Source organism: Schistocerca gregaria, chromosome 2 (genome assembly GCF_023897955.1).
Source record: "Schistocerca gregaria isolate iqSchGreg1 chromosome 2, iqSchGreg1.2, whole genome shotgun sequence".
In the NCBI taxonomy this organism is placed as follows: Eukaryota; Metazoa; Arthropoda; class Insecta; order Orthoptera; family Acrididae; genus Schistocerca; species Schistocerca gregaria.
In genome coordinates, this window is record NC_064921.1 from 567,891,730 (window position 1) to 567,908,436 (window position 16,707).

A 16,707-nucleotide genomic window follows, 5' to 3' on the forward strand; every position below is an offset into this window, starting at 1 on the left:
CTTGGCCTAGGGGCGAGGTCGATGGACGGGCTGCACTTGTTACCCCACCCCCCCCCCCCCCCCCAATGCCTACGGAGCCGGTCCGGGGCAAGAGACGGGTTCCCAATCTTTTTCGCTTGTCTAATTTCTACACGGTTGACGAAGAGACAAGCGATTCGTGTGCGCCTGGAAGGGCATCTAAGCTTTCTGCTCCCTCCCCACGAAGGGGCCTGGGGCAGACTGAGGAGAGACATACCAGGATAACATAGTACCTGGAATCCAATTTAAGAAATTGTAAGGTAAGCCAGCCTGCGATTCTGGCAATAAAAATGAACTCGCCCCTTGGGCTATTGGTCATGCAAAGCTGCGCAAGCAGCCAGTCACACCATGGGCGTAGGTGTGGCCGGTCAAGCGGCACCCAGTCCTCAGACGACCAGAGAAATTATAGTTAAGTTCTTCTTGAGACCTTTGCTCTGTCAAAATACGACAAAGGATCAGGAAATATTTACGACAATGATAAACCCTACTAAGGAGAAAATAAGGGTCAACAAAGCCTAAGAAACAAAAAATGTGACAACAGTAGTCATTGCAACACGATAAAATAAAAACAATAAACTAAATAAGCAAAACCTTTGCAGAGCTATTAAGTGCAAACCACTGAAAAAGAAGAATCCCCTCGTTATAATGTATGACATTCCACTCACATTGTATCAAGATGAGTTTTGGCGATATGAGCACTGAAGATCTTAAGAATGCATTCAAGTTGAGGTTCAAAACCGGACCTAGAGAGCAAGACGTTGTACACCACGCCACTGAAGTTTCAGGGAAAATGCGGAGAAATCTCACGGCTATGTGCTAAATATACATTTGTTTCTATGCCATAAATGACGGGACTATTTGGTGTTGTCTCATTGCCACAATTGTGGAAGCCTGGATCACATGCATAGGTACTGTGATAGGAAGCCAGTTTGCTCTAGGCGTGCAGTGGAAGATGATATAAAGAAAAACTGCACCAAACCTGGAATCTGTATTCACTGTACGAAGAGGGGCAAAAAGACATGTAACGCCACTGGGAGGAACTGCCCCACGTACAAGATGTTGGAGCAGAGGTTAATATCTAGAACTGATTATGGTTGAGTCCACAACTGCACACAGGATGCCAAACAGAAAACCCCATTGCACAAGGAGAAGGGATGCGGAAAGGGCCCAAGGTTTAGGCAGTTCTTTAGAATGGTCGCAGAAGTCCGAGCATGAACGGTGGAAATGGTGGACACTAGCCTTGTGAACGAGAGGCCGCTCCCTCTCCCTACCGCTGGGGCTGCAGATTGTCAGAAGATCGGACAAGGCAAGACGGTAGTCCTGTTGTGGCGGGCCGATTGGTGTTTGTGCTGGAGAATACTGTAGAAGAACAACCGGTACAGATTAATGCTGTTAGTTAACACGAATGTCGACACAGTCAACTTAGGACATTGGAAGTAGATCAGTATATAGTCAGAATCTATCCTAATCTTGGATGTTCTATGCAGTTATCCCGACTTGAGTAGCCGGCTGTCCTGAACACAGAACTAAGACATGTAGTGCGTGTAGGACACAAGTATGGGCGTAAAATCGCTTTCTCGGCGATGGAATCTGTTGACAGGCTACAGTTCAAGTCTATGAATCTCCCCAATGGTTTCAGTACCCTGCCTGACCTGGCGAGGAAAGTTTTTAAGGTGCGTAACGAATCATTTGACCTAGATGAAATTTATAATCAGTCAGTCCTGTCTAATGGAAGAATCACATCTGACTGGAGGAAAACCTTTCCGGAATCATATGTGCATACATATTTTCAATGACAACAGGAATATAGATAGGACATCTAAACACACACAATAGTAGGCTGGTCGTGCAGAAGCTTCGGAGGATGGTGGAGGAGATGAGCCTTGATGTGCACTGTCTTCAGGAGCCGTAGTATCTTGCGGAGAAGATAGCATTTGCTGCCGTAAACTGGCAAGTGGTAAGCTTCGGGGATGACCCGAAAGCCACCATCTTAGTAATAAATATATCTCTAAAAATCACAATGCTATCACACTTGTCAGATGTTCACTGCAACGTCGTAGAGCTCCAATCGCCGGTAGGTGTCACATCTCTAGTCAACATGTACTTTGAATACAGAACTGACATACACATATATCTTGGTCAATTGGTGCGGGTGACCACTGCGTTTAGGGGGAGCAGGATTGTTGGACTGGCGGATGTGAACGCTAAATCCCCCTATGCCACAGTGGCACAGTGGCACTCGGGATGAAAGAAGCGGGAAAGTGGAGGAAACTATTATGTACCTACAGCTCCTCATCGCCAATAGGCCAGGAAATCCCTCCATCTATACTGGCGGAGGGAGTAAAGTCACCAACAATGACATAACGTTAATGTCATCAAATATAACTGGAAATGTTCAAAATTGTATGGTTATTGACAGGGTCACCACAAGTGACCATAATTTAATCATTTTCACGCTCTCTGACAGAGAGTGCCGCTGAGATATAGGGTGGGAAATGCAGCGTAATTACAACAAAACAGATTGGGAACACCTTGCAAGAGAGTTTGGCTCCCTGACATGGTCAGAAGGTGACGAAGATGTCGACAGACACACCAAAGAACTGGTGAGCGCTCTCACTAGAGCAGTGAGGAAAAGTTAGCTGCTCAAATAAAATCTTGGAAGAGAGGCAAGGCTCCAAGACCAGACGGTATTGTAGTGGGGGGTGATACAATACCTTGCTCCGCAACTAGTAACATCTCTAACAAGGATATGCAACGAGGCATTGCGATTAGGGATGTTTCCGCTCATATGGAAACTGGCCAATGTTGTCATCATCAAGAAGAGCCCTGATAAAGACCCAAAAGAAGTTAAATAGTAGAGGCCGATTCGTCTTGTGGACCTGCTGTGTGAATTGCTATAGCGGTTGCTGGCTGACAGACTGACAGCAGATCGAGTACTGTGTGGGATGAGCGACAGGCAATTCGGATTTTAATTGGAGCGATCTGTGTCTGACGGAATTGCCCTAGGTGTCGAGGGCTGTGGGTCGTCCCCACACAAGTACTTAGTTGGCATCATGGTTGACACCAGTGGCGCCTTTGACAACCTGTGGTGGCCTTCGCTCTTCTCCTGCTTGCCGGAGGAGAGTGTCCAGGGCCGCTATATGGCTGTCTAGCGTGATATTCTATGGGAGGGTAGGTCCGACTATCGTTTCGTAGCGGGGGTTTTGGCAAAAGAGCTCGGTCCTGGTGACACTCTTTTGCGACATAAACATGGAGCCTCTTCTGGACAGCTTGGGCAGAATTGTAGATGTGATAGAGGCGATAGCCTATGCGGAAGACCTCCTCCTGTTGGCAGGCGGCCGCAGCTACGAAGATCTAGCGCCAAAGGTAGAGAGGGAAATGACCACCTTGACGTAATGGTGCCAAAAAGCTAAAATGAGGATAGCTATTAAACGGCCGGATAGCAAGGAATCCGACTGTTCGAATCGACTGCTCACCAGTCATTCGGCGCCGAGAGGCCCGAAACTTGGGTGTTGTCATTGATGACAAGTGGAAGTTCGCCCAGTATATCAAAAGAAGGGAGGAATAACTTCGGCAAGGGTATTGGGACAACGAAGATACTGGACAAAGGACTAACCAGCTGCTGCCTAATATCAGACAACGATTACGACTCAGATCTTAAGCCAATTCGAGGGTTACTGCACTTCCTCACGGGACTTGGACCGTACCCGATGTATCTTTGCCGGTTTGGAAAGTGGGCTACCCCCCAGTATGTCAGTGAGGCCGAAGACTGCACTCCAGACCACGTGGTCTATGAGTGTCCCCTGTTTTACGATGTAGCCTCGGAGCTTAGACGAGAATTACCAAACAAAGACACTTACCACCTGATAAGAGACCAAAATACCATTAGAACTGTGGGTAGTCTCACAGCGAGGTCTCATCAAAGGTCCCGCGAGAATACAGGAGGGTGAACCAGAAATTGGTAGGAGATAACGTAACATTCCCCGCACCTATCCCATTTCACGGGGCGTTGATTGGACGATTGCCCTGACTGTCGGGAACCGCCTCATCCTAGAATAGGGGGAAGGTGCGACACCCACCCGGACTTACTAATGCACACCGATTTGACTAGTAGTAGTTAGTTTTTATGTAGGATGTAGGTTTTCTGACCTGCAGCGGTTTCAAGTTCACGGCCACTGGGCATGGCCAGACAAAGTAAATTGATACATATATTGGCATACATGTAACACTGCAGGAGTGTAGCATAGTAAACTAGTGGCAAAAATGTTGCTGCCCATAGAGTACCTCATATCTTCTGTAGCAGTAGAGAAGCTGACTGTTCTAATAGCTAGACGCTGCTGACAACTGTATCGTAAATAATACGACCACTAATGTATTAGATGTTGGGTTCATGCTGTATTGATAGTATTGTTCTTGAAATAAAGATTTTTTTTAATAAAAAGAAACAACACGTTGTTTCACCAGCGATTCGCCGATCAGCGTGATGACAGCAAAGTGACGATTGCTAAAAGCTGATCAACGAAATACATTGAAGAGTGCGCGGAAAATACATACCAAATCGGGGAGAAAAACGTCATACAGGCAGTATGAGGTCATGTGAATTCGACGCATTAGAAAACGTAACTGAATGCGCAAGGCGTGACAGAACTCCTAAGATAACAACGTGTTTGATATGTGGATCTAGTGGTCTCATATCGTAACTTTGAACAAATGAGAAAAATGTAACAAAAATACAGGAAAGATGTGAAAAATATTCTTACATATGATGAAACACACCAACAAAAACAGAATGTAAAAATAAACTGAAAACAATACAGTGTGTATATCTGACAGTAGGGATATATAAGGTAGGAAAAAAGTGCATCGGGCAAAACATTAGTGACGAAGGGTGAAATTATTGTATTATACGGATGATGACATCAAACAAAGTAGAAACATATTTCAAACCACATTGCGATAAACATGCGATAACAATGAGATTAGAATGTGAAATCATCAGAGTTAAATTGAAATGACCGTGTAGGTTTGGAGTATGTGCTTGTAAAGAGTTAGCAGGCAAAAAACAAATATAATTTTTTACTTTTTATAGTAGCGTAAGTAGATTTTTTAACTATTGGAATCAGACGAAAATCATATGGGGCCAAGTCGGGACTGTATGGAGGATGATCGATGACAGTGAACCCAAGACGTCGGCTCGTTGCAGATGTCTGAACGCCAGTGTGTGGTGTGGCATTGTCATGTTGGAGGGGAGGGTGCTCTTCGAATTCGAGGTTTCAGTCTCTCACGCACCAACATGCCTACGTTACACTACTCCATGTTGCACGCTACAATTCAGAGGTCTCTAATGATAGAAGGTTGTTACTTGCATCAGGGAAGTACTCAACCATGTAACGAGTATGGCATGCAATACCTCAAATGATACTGAGAACAGACTATAATATTCGGAGGCATAACTTCTCAGCTCACCCTCGTAAACTTCTGTACAAGCTCCAAAGTGTTACACGTTTAAAAATCTTCAAAGGTCTTCTGTGGATACACTAGCCTGAACATATTCTTTTCATTCTCTGGTTAATGTACGTTATGTGGAACTGATTCACATAAGAAAAAATACCTAAACGCTGAAATTATTTCGATTACAAAGTTCCCGCTACATTATTAATTTCATGTGGGTAACTGGATGTTGGCGGCAATATCAAATTTTCCCTTAAAGAAGCGAATTCGGCAGATCGAATAATACCTTCGAGAGGGCCCTAAGGGAGAGTTTTTCGAACATTTTGTAACATATTTAAATTATCTAGTAGGTATAGTTGGAAGCTCCGTCAGGTTGAACACAGACTATAATATTGCTTTTAGAATACCTGCAACACTAGAAGACCGTAATGCGGCAACACCTGCAGAGAATGGACGACTGACTCACGCACTAATAGTTGACACTGGAATTAATGTAATGTATTGCTCATAAATAGCGAAAAGCTCCATTGCTGTGCAAATAGACCGTTAGCTACAATTCACTGGGAATAGTAACAACCGGAAAGTATCTAATAATAACAGTTCATATAGATTTAACGTGGACTGACCACATATAAGTAGTTGTAGGAAAACTAGAAGGCAGTCTGTGATTCACTGAAAATTTCTGAAGAAAATGTAATGTCGATTTTGTGCTCCACTGGTCCCAAGAAGTGGTTAGAGGATGTCACCAGTATTGTTGATATTCTCTCATCTTCATACAATATCGGCTTTCACGGCCGGCGTCTTCTTCAGTTAAAGCTTTCTGGCTGAGAGGTTGTACTCAGTGTATAAAACTGCTTCCTGACGGTGGATGTCGACTTTGCGCCAACAGAATGGCAATCGATTATTTTAAATAGAGAATGGTGACGCCATCGCACAGTCGTCTTCAAGTGACGTATGGTGGTGCCCTCTACGCGATCTATAAATGCGAGAGCTCCTCAAGCCTCGAAAGACGTTTCCCGCAGATGGAGACGAAACGCCGGAAGCAGTTTTATACATCGAATACGCCCTCTCAGGACGGAAGTTTTAACTGCAGAGGATTGTCTCGTCATTTTCTACTAGTGCTGGCTGTGGAAGAGTTATGGTAACCGTACTTGCCAACCGAGCAGTGAGAAACTTGTGCTCATACTTTTGGCTTTCTTGAACAGAATATCATCCCGAGTTATGGGATGGGCCACACATTGACAGCAGACGTGTAGTCGAGAAGGCTCTAGTGGGTCCTTTATTCAGTTGCTCTGTACAGTGACGATTCCTTTCTACCGGTGGATATCACGCCGCAAAGCGGCCATCACTGGCGGCAAGGCTTAATCTGCTGTTATCACTAAACAGCGTAACTTTTCAATGTTTAATCTTGTGTACTGAACTTGAATGTGCTGACTCGTCTTTGTCTGTGTTGTAATGCTGAACAATCCTAGTGGTATCATAACGAAAGCGATACATGATGAAATGGGTCGCCAAATATGGAGAGGTACAAATATTTGACAGTATTTTAACTAACGTCAACAAATGAATTAGAAAGGCAAATTTGTAAACTAAGTGACAGACACTATTGAATTCTGTGTTGTGTAATGTAGTGCTAAAATGCGTGACACCACAGTACGTGACTTGCACTTCCAACACACAACATAACAGTAAAAAATGCTACATAAACAAACCTAACGCATTCTGAAAGAAATAGATAACCAAAATATTTCTATTAAACTTCCCTATTAATTTACGAACGCACACTGACTGAATAAATTTCCAAACAATGAGTAGTACACCCGTCAATGTCAGTCTGCACTGTGAAAAATAAAACTTTCTGCATTTGAAATGAAATCTGAACTGAAATTCACTCAGCCTGATATGGTAATGAATTCTGAAAAGCAACACCTAACAATAAATGACCTTACTTCTACGACAGTGCTATAGCTGGCCCGAAAAAATTTTAATAGCTTACTCGTGTCAGCGGTAACTTAATGCACCTCTAAGTAAGGAACTTAAAATCTGACACGCCACACCAGGTAAGCTAAACATGAGAGAAGAAGCCTTGCGCAGCGAAACGCAGGGATGTGTAACTACTCTGAACAGATCATGCTTCAGTTTTAAGAGACTGTGTTCTACTTTTTGTGATGCGGCGATACATTAATCAAAAAATGTGAATATTCTGAGTTCGCTACATAAATGAAAGTTATTTAAGGTTTGATAAATTTGTATCAATACAGTGATTTTTACAAAAATTATCCTTTATAAAAAGATTCTTTGTCATGAATTTTCTGCAAATGGTAAACGAGGGGTAAAACTAATTTTAGAAGCCATGTGAACTGTTAACTTTGATTATTCTCTTCTGAACAATGTACTAACTAACCTAAACCAATAATTCAAAATTCCATGGAAAAACTTCACATTTATATCTACATGATTACTTTGTGATTCACACTTATTTACCAATCAGAGGGTTCCCTGAACCACTTTCAAGCTATTTCTTTACCGTTCCACTTTCTAACAGTGAGCTATGACATCTCTTCTGCTACTATGCTGGTCGTTCCTCCCTGTGTAGGTGGGCGCCTACGAAATATTTTCAGAATCTGATGAGAAAATAGGTGATTGACATTTCGTAAAAGATCCTGCCCCAACGGAAGACGCCTTTGGTATAATGATAGGCACAGCAATACCCGTACCTGTCACGTCGGTAGCACTCTGTCCTCTATTTTGGTATAGTACAAAACGAGCTGCCATTATTTGAACTTTAACGTTGACCTCCGTCGATCCTCTCTTATGCGGATTCCACACCTTACAGCAATACTGCATAAGAGGACGTACAAGAGTGACGTAGGCAATCTCTTTAGCAGACCTGTTTCATTTTCTTAGTGTTCTGATAATAAATCACGGTCTCTGCTTTGCTTTACCCACAGGTTTACGTATGTGATCGTTTCAGCTTAAGTTATTTGTAATTTTAATCCCCAAGAATTTTGTTGAATTGATAGCCTTTAGATTCATGCGATTTATGGTGTAACAGATATTTAGCGGATTCGGTTTGGTACTCATGAGGAAGACTTCACGCTTTTCATTATTTAGAGTGAATTGCCACATTTCGCACCACACCGATTTTTGTCTGAATCGTTTTGAAATACGTTTTGATCATCTGATCCTTTATAAGACGTTAAATGACAGTATCATCTGAAAACAATCTAAGAAAGCTACTCAGATTATCTCATAAATCGTTTATGTAGATCACGAACAGCAAATTTCCTATAACACTTACTTGTGGAAGGCCAGGTATTATCTCTGTTTTACTCGATGACTCGATTATTACTAACTGTGGCCTTTGCGACAGGAAATCACGAATATAGTTTCACAACTGAGACGATAGTCCATAGGCATGCAATTTGATTAGAAGTCACTTGCGAGGTACGGTGTCAAAAACCTTCTACAAAAGATACGGAATCACTTTGATGTACCCTATCGATAGCACTCATTACCTCGCGAAAATAAACAGGTAGTTGAGTTTCCCAAGAACAGTATACGCTGAATACGTTTTTGCTGTTCGTCAGTAAATCGGTTTCTCTGAGGTAATTCAATATTCGAACACAGTATAAGTTCCAAAAGTTTACTGCAAGTCGACGTTAGCGATATGTTTACAGATCTTTCAACGAGCGATCGGTTGTATTTGATTGCTACATAAGGTGTTGTAGCATCAGCACACTCTGAAAGGGACCTGGTTGGTGTACAGTCAGAACCGGAGGCCTTCGCTTTATTAAGTGATTTAAGCTACATGACTACACCGAGGATATCTGTTTCTAAGTTACTCATGTTATCAGTAGTTTTTGATTCGGATTCTGGAATATTTACTTCGTCTTCTTTGGTGAAGGAATTTCGGAAAATCGTATTTAGCAACTGCATATTAGTGGCACTGTCATCAGTTATATCTCCATTATTGTCGTGCAGTGAAGGTAATTGATTGTGTCTTTCTATTGGGGTACTTTGCAAACTACCAGAGTCTGATTTTTCTGCTAGATTTAGGGACAGAGTTTTATTGTGGAAAGTATTAAACGCATCTCGCACTGAATTTCGCTCTACATATCGAGCTTCTGTATAATTACACCAAACTTGGGAAATTTACATCCTTCTAAATTTGGCGTCCTTTTTTTCGTGCTTCAGTAACAGAGTTCTCACCTGTTTTGTGTACGATGTGGGATCAGTACCATCTCTTATTGATTTATTTGATATTTGTCTCTTAATATCGGTCGGTACTAATTATTTGAATTTAAACCGCATCTGGTCTACGCTTACATATTCATATTGGAAGAAGTGGCGACTGTCTCCTAGGAAGACATCTATCGAATTTTTATCTCACTTATTTAATATCTGTATTTTGCGTTTACCTTTGGTAGCTTTGGATGTTATGGTGTTCAGTCTCGTTACAACAAACTTGTAGTCGGCATTCCCTGTGTCCGTCATTATTATCCCTATTTGCTCACGATTATTTGTGGCTAAGAGACCAATGGTGTTTTCGCAACCATTACACTTCGAGTGGACTCCATAACTAAATGTTTAAAATAATTTTCTGAGAAAGCATTCAGAACAATTTCTGACGAAGTTTTATGCCTACCTCCGGTTTTAAAGACGCATTTTCACCAACATTTTGAGCGTAGATTGTAGTCACCACCAACTGTACCCATATGAGTGGAGTACCTATTCTAAATGATTCAAGTTTTCTTTAAATGTTCAGTAACTATAACATCTGAGTCGGGGAATCGGTAGAAGGAACAAATTATTAATTGATTCTGCTTATCAAGTATAACCTATACCCTTACTAACACACAGGAAGTATTTACTTCGATTTCACTACCAGACAGATTACTTCCGAAAGCAATAAACACTCCATCACCAACACAATTTTGTCTATCCTTTCTGAACACGGCTAGATGTTTTGCCAAAATTTCGGCTGGTCAAATTTTCGGCTTTGGCCTGATTTCAGTGCCTATAATAATTTGAACTTTTTTTTGAGCTCTGGTTCTTTTTTGAACCTAGCTACCATCGTTTATAACTACAGTTCCGATTTTGATGGTGTTCAGCCACAGCTATGCAGTATGTTTTGATTGAATAAACCGCCATTTCAGTGTGTATTACTGTATATACCTTCTGTACTGTCTATATTTCGGCTTTTAAACCATTATAAAGTACAATGCTAAAGGTTCTTAGACCGCTAACATATCACATCTGTTACGGCAGTCCAGAGGATGTTAACATGACTAATACATGCCTTTAAGATTTAACTGTCAGCTACATCTTAAAGGCATGTGGTAGTCTTGTTTACCTGCTTTGGACTTTTAAAATGGTTCAAATGGCTCTGAGCACTATGGGACTTAACTGCCGAGGTCATCAGTCCCCTAGGACTTAGAACTACTTAAACCTAACTAACCTGAGGACATCACACACATCCATGCCCGAGGCAGGATTCGAACCTGCGTCCGTAGCAGTCGCACGGTTCCGGACTGCGGTTCTAGACTGTAGCGCCTAGAACCACTCGACCACACCGGCCGGCTTTGCACTTATTTGGACTTCATCTAAGAACTTTTGGTATTGTAATTGACAGTTGCATAAGAGCCGAAACCTAAATATTACAGAAGATAAATGCAGTAATACAAAGCCAAATGGCGGATGATTCATTAAAAATTATTTCTTTGTCTACTTTCCTCTGTTTGTTCTACACCCTTCTGTACTCACGCCCTTTCTGTAGTTTTCTGAGACGCTCTAACCTAAACAACCGCCTAGTCACATCCATACAACCGCCGTTACCTGAGTAACCGCTTCCTGCTTATAGTCGACTCCTGGCCTATTTAATGGAGCCCGGATACGCACGAGCTTTTGGCGCAGTTCAAGGAATTAGCTGTCTACACGGTCGCAGAACCACCTGACCCTCTGACTGAGACCCTCCAGTTGACTGTGTACCAAAAGACCACGGTTGGTTCTAGTTACGACGCTGCACATGGCGAGCTCTGCCTTCATCTCGCAGGCAAGACTGGCAGTCTAGCCGCACGAAAACAATGTGAATCTTTTCCGTTCCAAGGCGACGCACGTCGTTTGTTCCGACATGAGCCACCACCTGCAGTTGGCTGCATCTTGTGCTCTTCATGGCTTTTGTAAGCACCCTTACCATATCTAGAACGATTCCCCATAGTATGTACACAGAGTAATAATTGTCCTCCTTCCTCACCTTGGCAACCACATCCTTAAGACCCCATTACATTGGATCTCCCTATTACCAGTAGATCCACCGTCTCTGAATGTCCAGACCTTTCAGGCCGAGAGGCCTCCTCTAGAACAGGGCAAGCGTTTTGATCTGGCTCACGGACTTGGTCAGCCATAGATAGCTCACAAAACCTGTTTGTCAGACGAATCGGCGTTGCCCTCTCTCTCTTTTTGTACCTGTCTCTCTCTGGAGCGACCACCCACTCGCCCATAGGTGTGGGATCAACCACAGTGCTGGCAGTAAACAGGGCAGACACATCTCTGGACTGATCAGGGGAATACGTGAGAACTGCTGGTCGCTTACCAGATCTCCACGCCCCCCCCCCCCCCCCTTCCCAGCCACCCAGTGGAGCCCATTGGCAGCAAGCTCAAGCTGTGTGACGAAATCAGCTGCCAAGAGCTGTGCGCAGAGGGTCACCACTGCAGCTTTCATCTGAACGTAGCAGTCACTTACACTACACACTTATTAGAATGGTGGACTGTGCCTTGTAAGCAAACAAACACGCAAGAACTCGAGGGAGTAAACTAGTATACACACAGATAATCGAAAATAAGTCGTTCATGTTTGAAGCTCGTAAATGCAGTTCGCAAACAAACGGTGTACTCACCGTATCTGCAACAGCAATGGCAGGCGGGCTCCCTCATCGACGGTGTAGCCTTCTGTTATTCAAACACGTCATAACTATGCGCAACCAGGCAGTGCAACAACAACAACACTGCCTCAGATCTTCGCTTGTCAAATTAATCTTTACCGAATCATATTCTATAATTCGTTATCCTCTGTATCTTTATCTCTTTTCTCTGCAGCTAACTCTGACCGCTCAGTAGCATAGACAACATGACTTACAATAGTACTTAGCTCTAACAATCAATCCAAAAAAATGTTAAAATCTGTGTGAAATCTTATGGGACTTAACTGCTAAGGTCATCAGTCCCTAAGCTTACACACTACTTAACCTAAATTACCCTAAGGACAAACACATACAGCCATGCGTGATGGAGGACTCAGCCGCATAATCCCTGACTGCAGCGCCCTAAAGCGGTCGGCTAATCACGCTCGGCGCCACACTTTCTGCAATTGCGATATTTCGTGTTTTTTGTCTTTCAGCTTCCGACAACAGCCAATGCCAAACTCTATCCAGTCATGGTGTGGATTCATGGAGGTGCGTTTACGATGGGCTCTGGAAACTCGGATTTTTTTGGACCTGAACACCTGCTGGAACACGATGTTGTGCTGGTGACAATCAATTACCGCTTGGGTGTGCTAGGTGAGGCAACTGCATTCTTCTATGTAGACGCTATGTGGTTTATCACAACTGTTGTACAAGCCACTGATACTGTGCTCATAACACTATGTTATCACCTGTTTGTCTTGCAGGTTTCTTATCAACTGGAGATGAGGTAATCCCTGGGAACGCTGGTCTCAAAGATCAAGTGATGGCCCTCAAATGGGTCAAGAATAACATCGCCAACTTTGGAGGAGACCCACAGAATGTCACAATATTTGGGGAGAGCGCTGGCGCGATTTCCTGCCATTTGCTACAAATCTCTCCTGCAGCTAAGGGTTCGTCGTTATAACTTTGTACTTTCCTAGCTGAAATGGTCATTTCTTCATGGGTCAGCCCTTGAAAATTTCCTTAATATGCATTTCGTCATGATACGACGTGGGGCGAAGTCTTAGGCGCTTAGCACTGTGCCTGGTTGTGCATTGGTAATATACTGGACTGCTTCTACGTCGTATGGTGGTTCGAATCCTTGTACGGCCAACCAGGTTAAACTTTTCTACGATTTTCGTTAATGGTTTAGGACAAACGTTGGGATGGTTCGTTTGATAAGATACTTCGATTTACCATCCATTCGTTTCTTATAACCATCTCAAGCCTCGTCTGCATTGTTGACGGACGGTCCTTTTTTTCAGACGCGTAGGAATCAGACTCATCGTGCTACAAACGATGTGTTGCTCGCGAGCTAAATTTTACTACTTATTGCATCACTGATTAATCAACAAATGAGTTACCGACAAACAAACATAAATTCTTGCCCAAGCTACTCTTGTAAAACGGTCTTACAAGGACTGACAATCTCTTGGCTCAAATGGTTCAAATGGCTCTAAGCACTATGGGACTTAACAGCTGAGGTCATCAGTCCACTAGACTTAGAATTACTTAGACCTAACTAACCTAAGGACATTACACACATCCATGCTCGAGGAGGATTCGAACCTGCGACGGCAGCAGCTGCGCGGTACCGGACTGAAGCGCCTAGAACCGCTCGGCGACAGAGGTCGGCTGACAATCTCTCTTTGAGCCGAAAGAGAAGGTTAAAAGAGTGACCACTTCAACCAGTTCCCAGCGGGACTCATCAGCAGAAGCAGAGTTCTCAAGATGTCGAACAGTTGCCGCCGAAATATTGAATCGAGTTGATTTTACGATCCGGCAGCAAACCCGAAGAGGTTTTCAAGACTTATTACGCCGGGAATGCCTGTGATGTCAACTTGTGATACAATCGCAGCAACACTAAATGAGCTAAGGGTATGTTGGTCTGACCAAAGGACATGAAAAAGTACGTCCTTGAAAGTCAAGGCACAACGTCTAATTGACACATAACTTCCAGAGAATTCTACATCTAGACAAAGCACGATAGCAAAACCACACGTCACACGAAAACCAGAATGCGTCAGGTTTCCACGGTAAATCGTTCATTCGTTTCAACTAATCCGTCTCTTTCGACAAAACCATCTCCAGTTGGTAGCTCCAAGGTCTAATGTGGGCCTCTGACGACCAATCACTTGCCCAATATACATGCTGCAACAACGATCGATGTGGAGTAGTGGTTAACACACTGGACTCGCATTATGGACGACAGTGATTTAGATCAACATTCGACCATCGATATTTAGATTTTCCATTGTTTCCCTAAATACTAGTCCAGGCAAATTCTGGGATGGTTCCATGAAAGGGATGCGGCTGATTTCCTTCTCCTTTCGTTACTAGCCTGAGCTGGTGCTCAGTTTCTAATGACCTCGTTATTGACGGAACGTTAAGCTCTAAGCTGCCTTTATTTGCTTCTAAGCCGCACACACCACTACAAAAATTTAAAAAGAAGCACTAAGCTCAATGTAACGACAAAACATCTTTCGTATTTACTCTGTATAAGTAACATCCGACTTCAGAACATGTAAAAGTTTCAGTTATCGCCCAGGTCCAAGAGGGTCTACAGCTATCCTCTCACATCTGGGATCACAGACCGATCGACACTCGTATCTCATGACGACCTAGTATCTCGCAAATTGTTTTTCACTCCATAACTAAAAAGTGATTGACTTTAAAGTCAAACGCTGTGTTCTTGATTTGTTACCCCTTTTTCCAACAAAGAACAAATGCTGCCTACTTGCAGGATTTTTGGAACTCTTAATTCCCACTTACACATAATCGGTAGAAAGCTTCTGTCCAGTATGTGAGCTTACGTCGACACCAGTAGCTTTCCCAATAGTCTGTCACAGGGTAAAGGTCTCTTTTCTGATGACAACATTATAGTCATTGAATGAAATAAAATTCCCTGCTGATGGTGATGAATCCCTCAAGGACGTTTACTGTTGTAACCGCGACCGGAGCGGTCCCGGGGTGGCCGTGAACGAAACCGCGGCGGGACCGAACAGGAACGCCCCGCGAACAAACAAGATGGACCAACTGGAAAGGATGGACGCGCACAACGACAAACGACTGAGCAAGACACCAACAACAATAACACGTAAGAAGCAAGGGGTCACAAGCGAAAACCTCACGAAATCAACAATGTCCACTAGTACACAGAAATAAGCAAAGTAGACACGATGTCTGTTAGCGAGATGTCGAGAGACTCACACGAATATCAGACTTTCTCGCTGAACTTTTTAATTTTTTTTTCTTTATTGAAATTCGATTCCCCCCAAAGGGAGCGGGCTGGCAGCAGCTTAGTATGCCGCTCTTCAGCCTACAGACTTTGTTTTAAAAAGGTGAAGATAACATACAATAATAAACAGGCGATAAAATCGATGACTTAAAGGGTAACATGGCGAAAAAGATCGTGGAACTTTAAACATAGAACATAGGGATGATGATGCTACTAAAAATACATACGGAGCAGACAGGTAAAACAATAGGTAGACAATTAAAAAAACACGGCGACAGTCTGGTTTCTGTTCGCAAAGGACATAAAATTCACACCCAGCGGCAGGATGGTTCCTGTTGGCAACATGGGAAAAGATAAAAGAACACTGAATATTCAATGGAACACTGCGCTAAAATATGACATATCACAGCTAAGAGCACATGAGGGGAAACTGGACAGATGAGGGGAGGAAAAAATGGGGGAAGGTGAGGGAAATCGAAGGGGGAGGGGGAAAAGGAGCCAGTGGAGGATGAAGACTAATAACAGTGGTGGAGGGGTGGGGGTGCAGGGCAGACGCGACAGGAAGTGGGGAAGACAGAGGACAGGAAGGGGGGAAGAGGGAGCCCAGGGAAGGAATGGAGGAAAGGAGGAGTGGGTGAGGATCAGAATTGATAGGAGGGATAAATGGGGGGGGGGGGGGAGAGAGCATCATCCAGGAGTGGCAGTTGATGGAAGCCACCTTGTGAAAGAAGATGAAGGGTGTAAAGATGGAGGGTAGGGGGTACACAACAGTGAAGATGTTGCAGGGGGCAGGGATGGGAGAGGAGATGAGCAACCAGGGGGTGAGGGAGATCAAGGCGGCGGGACACGTAGAGTGTGCGGATATGTTCGAGGAATAGGAGCAGATGGGGGAAAGGAATGAGGTCATAGAGGATTCGCTTGGGGGATGGGAGGCGTATACGGAAGGTGAGGTGGAGTGCATGACGCTCAAGAATCTGGAGGGACGTATAGAATTTGTGGGGGGGGGGGGGGGGGGGGCTCGCTGAGTGAGAGGCAGGCGCTTAAATACATGGTAGA

The 16,707-nt window shown here is 43.6% G+C and overlaps 1 protein-coding gene across 4 annotated transcripts in view; it reads left to right on the forward strand.

Annotated features, from left to right (window-relative positions):
- Window positions 1-16,707, forward strand: part of LOC126332740 (juvenile hormone esterase-like) — a 292,229-nt gene that overhangs the window by 16,301 nt on the left and 259,221 nt on the right. For all 4 annotated transcript variants that reach the window (XM_049996631.1, XM_049996632.1, XM_049996640.1 and 1 more), the window contains exons 3-4: window positions 12,869-13,028; window positions 13,139-13,324. In XM_049996631.1, coding sequence (XP_049852588.1) covers window positions 12,869-13,028; window positions 13,139-13,324 — 346 coding nt within the window. The remainder of the gene's footprint in view (window positions 1-12,868; window positions 13,029-13,138; window positions 13,325-16,707) is intronic.